Source organism: Perissodus microlepis, chromosome 4 (genome assembly GCF_051167445.1).
Source record: "Perissodus microlepis isolate ML-2025 ecotype Zambia chromosome 4, ASM5116744v1, whole genome shotgun sequence".
Taxonomy (NCBI): domain Eukaryota; kingdom Metazoa; phylum Chordata; class Actinopteri; order Cichliformes; family Cichlidae; genus Perissodus; species Perissodus microlepis.
Genome location: NC_140464.1, coordinates 16,190,533 through 16,198,648, shown reverse-complemented (window position 1 = coordinate 16,198,648; position 8,116 = coordinate 16,190,533). Strand labels below are relative to the sequence as shown.

Sequence of the window (8,116 nt, the reverse complement as noted above, 5' to 3'; positions counted from 1 at the left end):
CCTGATCACACAATATTGTGGCCCTGTGGCACCCTCCCCAGGCCTGGCTCCAACTCAACTGTTCCCTCAGTCTGCTATTATGAAAACATTGCAACAGTTTTAAAATAAACATCTCATATCTTATTGGATTTATTTAATCACTGACTAATATAATGCTGGCAAGTTTTTTTGTTTTGTTTTGTTTTTGTTGTTTGTTTGTTTTATATTGATAGACTTCTATTACCATTATCTGTACTTTAATCAAAAACAAATTAGAGGAATGAATTTGAATGTTCTATGTTTATTTCCATATACTTTTGTAAGACAGCCAAGAGGCCACAGCAACCTCACAGGAGATGTAATTTAGGTTAAAACATTTATTGAAGTATTTTCAAATTAAATTATGTCACAGTAGGTAAACAACAGACAGCATACATCAAGTATTTGTCTTCATACATGTAGTCCTAAAATGAGTAGAAACCATGAATTCAGCATGTTATTTCCATTACTGCTTCAACGTGTATTAAATCCTGTCTGCTGTTCACATACACACAGACATAAAACAGAACAGCCAACATGGTTTTGAAATAGTTTTTTACAGCAAGGTTTCTCATCTCATTTAGCACCTCAGTAAGTCTTTATATCAAGTTTTTACAAGGCTGTCACCCTTTCTGTCCCTGTGAGATTAAAGTAACAGAGTTGATCTGTAGCAGAAGTTGTTTCATGTTTTTAGTTTGAAATTACTGTGACACACCAATGATGTCCATGGAGTGAGCATGACACAGCCACTCTCTTGTGCAGGCTCTGGTTCCAAAAGTGCAGCATAGCAGCTCCCACAAAGAAAAGATTTTGGCTTTATTTTTGTACAATGGGAGGAAGTGCAGACAGACACTCCCTGAGCCTGTTTCTATTTCTTCCTGCTATTTTTTCCTTCCCAGTGTTGCGGTGGTCGCCTAGTTGTTGGGGTTGTGTCTCTAATATTGGTAACTGTTGTGGTGATTCAAGGGCCATGTAAATAAAATGTAATTTAATTGAAGAGAACGTCTCAAAACTGCATATATTTCATGTTTATATCTATGCAAGCTACACGGGCACATAGTTCAGAGTATTTTTGGTCATATTGATATACTGATGTAGGTTTGGCTGAAGGTTTAGAGTTGAAGTTCTTCTGGAAATTAAATCATTTACCCAGATCTTTCTACATAGACTGCAATCAACTTCCCTGCCTGTTCTCTGTGTATTTTGTCCTCTACATAATTACAGCCTAAACCTAAATCATTTTAATACTAATAATATAAATAATATTGATATTAGCAATTTAATTTAAAATAAACATTGAAAGAATGTGTTTATACTTAAGTGTCTATTGGAATTATCTTTAGTAATAGATGATGACTCCACCTAAACTAACTCAGTCAGTGCCTTGTGTCTCAGATATTTCTCCAAGCAGTAGATAGCAATGGGATCTCTGTCTGCATCAAACTTATTTGCAAAAAGGTGATGCTGTTCAATCAACCACTGCAGGTCTCCAGCACCATACACACATACTGATTTGACATGGTGGCCTTTACATTCTGGGTATACTGCTTGCAGGGAACCCTCCGACCCCTCGTGCCACTGCCACTTGACCATCCGGGCAATTGCATTCATGTCCGTCATGTCGAATTTACGGTTGGGCCATGTTGAGCCAGGAACACCAGGTATTCGTTGTATTGTTGCCCACAGAAACTCATCAGGACTGTAGGTGTCTTTGGCCCACTCAATGAGGGCCTGTATTCGCTTGTCTTCGAACACACTGCGAACGTAACCACGGTTGACCACAATATAGGCATTTCCTGATAGTATGGGCAGATTGAAGGGAGCTGGATCCTTTGTTTTTCCTATTGGCTGGGACAATTGAAAAGTTAATATGATGGTGAAGTTTTTTACAATAGCAAGGTGAATTCATTAATAGCTACATGATACAATGTAAAAAATCTCCAAATGAAGTACCTGGAGTTTTCCATCAACTACTCGGTGAGCATTAGACACTCTTCCCTTCTTTCCTTGAGGCATTTCCTCTGACTCCAAACTGTTACCTCCTTTTAGTGCACGCAAAGCTTGCACAATTTCCAAGTTAGTTTTTAGAGGGAAATCCTGACCACAGAGGTTGATGAAGTATTTCCATGTTGTACTGGTATTATAGAGATCAGCCATGCAGTTAAGATCAGCCTGGACACGTGTCCAGCCAGTGTAGACCACATTCATAGCTTTGCTGACCATGAACACATTTGAGAAACAGGAAGTAATGGCTTTGATGGCAGCAAAGACTGAGGCCTGTGCTTTTTTGTCCACATGGACACAATAAATATTTTGAGGTGCGTAAATAGCTCGCAGTAGTCGCTCAAAGTTCTGCACCTATGGATAAAAATAATTTAGTTTTCTTTGTAAAATGTTTTTGCTGGAACTGTACTGTACTAATGACTTAATGGACAAGAATGTTTGATATATATATATACATATATATATATATATATATATATGTTTTCTGGCAACACTGAGACGAACCTTTATGTTCCTTTGACTCAGCAGTCATTTTCATCTTGGAACTCAGTCTTTTTCTTATGGTGGAGTCATGAACACTGACCTTAGCTCAGGCAAGTGAGGCCTGCAGTTCTTTGGATGTTGTTCTGGGGTCTTTTGTGACCTCCTGGATGAGTCATCACTGTATTTTGTAAAGAGTAAAGTTAAGCTGAAACCAGCTTTCCTAGGATGTGATACATCACGTTAATTAATGGTAATACAGGTAGGGGGAGCAATCAATTTTTCACACAGGGCCATGTAGGTTTGGACTGTATTTCCCCTTCATAATAAACACCTTAATTTAGAAACAGCATTTTTTTTTTTACTTGTGTTATTTTTGACAAATTTGTTTAATGGTCTTGCCCTATGGTAGCTGGGATTAGCTCCAGCCCCGCTGTGAGCCTGATAAGGATAAGCAGAAGAGGATAGATGGATCTGAAACATTTAAGTGTGATAACCATACAAAATAGAAAATCTTTTGCATGCCATCATATATATATTTATATATATATATATATATATAAGATAGATAGATAGATGTGTGTGTGTGTGTGTGTGTGTGTGTGTGTGTGTGTGTGTGTGTGTGTGTGTGTGTGTGTGTGTGTGTGTGTGTATGTGTGCGTGTGTAGAAAATTTTGAAATTTAAAATGTAAACATTCCAAATGTAAGCACCGTTTACATCTACTGCAAAGACTTGCAGTAAAATTTTATTATACAAAATACATACCTTGTGATGGACAACCATAGAGTAAGCCAGAGGAAAGTCCTCTTCTTCCTTGCTTAACGGGAATGTTATGTATTTCCTACTTTTTTGGAATTTCCTGTAAATTCACAGTTTTGAAGAAGTAACGTTGTTTTTAAAAGTCCATATATTAAAATCATGACCAAGAGTTAAAGAGTTACTGACAGCTGCCATTTAGAGCAACAAACCTGCAGTCTTGGGTTGCATTGATGTAATACTCATCAGGGATCTGAATAACCTTCTGGAAGTCTTTGGTGATGGTCAGTAATTTGGCTTGCAGCAATGCCTCCTTCTCTCCCTGCAGGATTGCTGAGCAGTTGCAAACTTTCTCTGGGCTCTCATCTTCATCGGTATAAACCAGCCATTGATACTTGAGGATGTAGGCAGGACTTTCGCCTGTTTTTAGCTGACTAAGTAGGAAAAGTATCCATAGTGATCCCAGTACAGCACTGAACTTGAATAATTGTAGCCAGCAGCCTCGTTTTAAATATCGCATTATTTACAGTAAGTAGAAAATCTCAAATACAATAATAGTAAAGCTTGTGATAGCTGCTAAAAATGTCTGTCAGACACCTGTGAAACAACAAAATAATAATGATTAATGTTTGTTCCTTTCATGAAGGTATGCAAATCAGTCCATCCATTACTGCACCTGGAACCAAGCGATAATGTGAGTAAGGAAAACATACACAGACACACTTTTTTTTTCATGTGAAACGCTACTTATTTTTGGAACTTTAGAACAAAAATAATCAGATGTTGGACTCAAATGCCAAGCAACACTATATGTTTGGAAATCTCTGTCGTTTAACATCGTAAATCTGAGTGGATTCACTTGAATCCACATTTTTTTTGTCTTCCATGTTATGTGTTTTTTCTTTTAGTATGACTTTCAGTTTAACATCTTAAACTTAGGAAAATGTAAAAAAAAAAGTTTAGAACAAGAGCCAACATAAAACTTTAATTGTTAAAAATAGTTTAAAAACATTAAAAATAGTTTTAGGCAACATGTACAGTAAGATAACAGGAATTTGCATTACTTGAAAATTACACAAACGCACTTTTTAAAAAAAATTAAAAAATGAAACATTCTGTAAGGTAAAAACAGTGTGTAATGTAAATGAGTTATACTCCAAAGAGGTGTAAATCATGACATGCTTGCTCGGCGTAACCACTGTTTATTTATGTTATTAAAGTTCTTGTTCTTGATCTTGATGATAAGTCATTTTGATTTTTTCCTGACTTAATAAAAAAAAGTGAATACTTCCTACCTGAGATCCTCGTTGTCTCAGAAAATCCTTATTTTGTTATCATAGTTTGCTCTGGCATTCCTTTTAACCTCCGCGGAACCTTTCAGTCCTTCAGTTGAACCGGTGAGGCAAAAGTGAGGCAAATCTAAACACATCCTGTCAGCATTTTTCAGATGAATACATTTAAGTAAACAACTCAGTTTCACACTTTAGGATCTATAGCCATTACAAGAGTTATAGAGCATTTTGGGGATTGCATAGGCATCGGTTTTCTATTGCCCATTTGCGGGGAGTAAGCGCGCCCTCCATTTGCGGGGTGCGCCCACTGCTTGCTCCACAGGGTGGAGACCAACAGAGAAGGGCGGGGGATTCTCTGGCTTCTGGATTCATCTGAACCAGCTCGCAAAAAAAAAAACATAAATAAAAACAAACCAACAAACACAAAAACAGAAGATATTATGACACAGGCTTATAATTTGCACCGATGTGTTTTCTAAATTATATCATACACATATACGCAAAAAGTGAGCGCGAGGGTCCTCGGTGCGCCTGCTTGCTGCTGTGTTGAAGTCTCACACACACACACACACACACACACACACACACACACACACACACACACACACAGTTGTTTTAATCACTTTCTGTCCTGTGCTTGAAGTTTGATTTAGGCTTCTGCGGGAAATGTAACTTACGATGTCACCAGAAAATCCTTTTAACCCTATGCTCCAACCTTCCACGCCATTCAAGTGTAATTACATTTCATGGGAGGTGCACATCAGGTCACGTGCAAGGTTACGGTGTAGATTTCAGGGATTTTTCTCATCATGAATGTATTAATGCAGTTTAAAATGCTCTGCACAAACACCTTTAGACTCTTTTAGGCCACAGTAAAGTGATGCCAGCCAGAAAACAAGTGTTCCAGTATGTGTTTTTTGTGTTTTCGTGTTTTTTTCTCTCTTCTTTGGTTCTTCAGTTGTAGTTTAAAGATTCAGGGACAGGGGCAGGTTAGCTGAGAGTAAATGCTGTGCTACATTCATATCGCTCTACACATTAATGTCAAATAAATTAGATTAAGATTTGCAAGCTTAGCAAAATTAAGGCTATAAATGATCCATAATGCAGCTCTGCATTTCAAACCTGTCAGAGAACAATCGCGGTACATTTAATACATGTAATTAATCGTCTTTTCCTTTCTTTTTTTAGGCTTGCTTTATATATTATACTTCATATTAAAGATTGACTTCAGCACCACAATCCAAAATATATGACTTTTAATTAAGCCTTTCTTCTCTGCGGGCTCTTTTGAAACACACAGAGTTGGTGTTTAGTTTGAAACGGAGACTCTGAGATCATGTTTTCCTTTTATAACGTCTCGTGTTTGCTTTAGATAACACAATCTGCCGCGTGCGTGTGTTTGTGTGTGACACCCTTAACATTAATTTCCTGTTTAAATTAAACGGATCAGAGTCATGAGCTTAATGGGCACGCTCTCTTTACATTTCTGTCTCGTTGTCATCTTTTCTTTAATGTTGTTGTGTACACGTTCTGTTATTTTTACAGCCTTTGCCCTTTATTTTCGCCCTCGTGACCCCCCCCCCTGCTGTGAGTTAATGAGTTTTATAGTAATGCACAAAGCTGACAGGTGAATGGATAGTTCTATAGAATAAAACACAAAAGCGGCTAAATAATCACCTACCATGGAAAATGCAGACAAAAGACGGCCAAGCTTCATTTCTCCAAATAACATGTTGTGTTTGTGTAAGCGAGACAGTCACTGGGTGTCATGTACGTTCACACAAATACACAAACGCATGACCTGCTGTCATCTATAACACAATCTGAAGATCCCACTTCCTCTTCCTCACATTTAATCTGATGACTGCTGGTGTCTCGTTTTTGTTGCAGTGATGATCGATTGATTAGTAAGAATGTGCAACTTTATGATTGGATCCCCAAAAAACTAGTCAACACATACAGTACTGTTTAAAAATCTTGAGCCACCCATTATTCTTTATGTCTTGGCAGGTAGATGTTTTATTGAAACATACATGGATATACATATACAGCATATACAGTAAAAACAGAGCTTGTACTATTCTAACGAGCTTCAGAGTGAATATTAAGTATGAGTGCCTTTATTCTTCAGCTCTATGTCAGCTCTGTGCATCTTCAGGATCAGTTCTCCAGGGTTCATGAAGGATGTTCAAAGCTCTTCTTTGGATGTTTCTGCCTTTTGTTCTGTTCTCTGTCAGGATGATCTCACAGAGATCTGGCTCTGGGGAGGCCCATCCATGACTGATAGTGTTCCCCTATATGTTCTTCTATCCAGGTATGATTTAATTATTAGCAGATGCGTTCCAGATGGTGGATCAAACCGATTGTATTTTTCTTCCTTCATAATTCATCTGTTTATCAAAGATCTCCAACATCACAGACTGACCTGCAGCTGAGACCATGACAGAGCAATCTGTCTGAGAGACTGCAGTCAGTCCAAATTGGGCTGCAACTGTTTGGAGACGGGTTGCATCCCACCAGACAATCTGTGCAGTTACTCTGCAGTCAAAAGACGCTGAGAGTGTTACACGATCAACATCTGGGCCTTTAGTTGGTTTAGTTGGTTGCTGGAACTACTTGCAGTTCGTCATCAAACAAAAAAGAAAATTCAGTGTAATCACGGGACAACCACAGATTTATCTTTCCCTCGTCACAAGGAGGTTGTCATCCTATTTTTACTCTAATGCAGGGGTGGGGGACTCTAAATTGCATCCTCAACATGTCTTGAAGTTCTCCAGAGGCCTGGTAATGAACTGATCATTTGATTCCGGTGTGTTGACCCAGGGTGATATCTAAAACCTGCAGGAGACAGGGCCTTGAGGCTGGAGTTCCCCACCCCTGCTCTAGTCCAATATGATAAAAGCTAGCTTGGCTCGTACTAACTGCTAATGGAAGGAATCCGGTCTTTGGGTGATGACGTGATGAATCCTGCTTCCGGGCCCAAACTACTCTGTGTTTAATAAGGCTTTTGTGTTTTTTACATGTTTTAATGCTTTGTATCTTGTTCTATTTAATTTCAACAAGCCCTAAAAACAGTCAGCGATCACTGTCGGCCTTTCTCGGGTTTTATTACCACTAATCATTTTAAAGCTCAGTTTTCAAAACCTTATGATGTAACTGCAGCCCAGCCCATGCAGCAGTATATTAATAACTAATCTCGTATTGTGGATGGATTATCTCAGCTGTTCTCCCGACTGAAGTTCGGTCCGTTTACAGCATCCTGCCATGCGATTGCATTTGTCCTGAACCTTCGGGAACACTCACGTTAACTTTGAGTGGAAAAAAGTTAGCGTTCATCGTCTAGCTTCACTGTTTATATTATGCTAACATAGCTGTGTCGCTAGCGATCAAGTTAGCTGGTACATCATTATATACCAGCTAACCCAATTTCAGTAACCCTACAAACGTCACTGCTATTTTGTTTTCTGTCTTTATTTATGTTGGAAGTGATAGCAGAGCTGTACGTTTTAATTTGTTTTGCAAATCTCTCATTCAGAACATGGTATATTTTATTAACAGATAAGTT

General features: G+C 38.3%; 1 protein-coding gene across 2 annotated transcripts; it reads right to left on the bottom strand.

Annotated features, from left to right (window-relative positions):
- Window positions 1-260: 260 nt before the first annotated feature.
- Window positions 261-4,859, bottom strand: LOC146388657 (beta-1,3-galactosyl-O-glycosyl-glycoprotein beta-1,6-N-acetylglucosaminyltransferase-like). 2 transcript variants are annotated; one of them, XM_084926099.1, is made up of 5 exons: window positions 4,555-4,859; window positions 3,472-3,856; window positions 3,269-3,362; window positions 1,972-2,376; window positions 261-1,866 (listed from the first exon to the last, which is right to left on the bottom strand). In XM_084926099.1, the coding sequence occupies exons 2-5, from the start codon at window positions 3,777-3,779 to the stop codon at window positions 1,381-1,383; spliced, it is 1,293 nt and encodes a 430-aa protein (XP_084782225.1). In that variant the 5' UTR covers window positions 3,780-3,856; window positions 4,555-4,859; the 3' UTR covers window positions 261-1,380. The 2 variants fall into 2 exon arrangements, with proteins under 2 accessions (XP_084782225.1, XP_084782224.1); XM_084926098.1 differs by having other exon boundaries at window positions 3,472-4,859.
- Window positions 4,860-8,116: the final 3,257 nt, after the last annotated feature.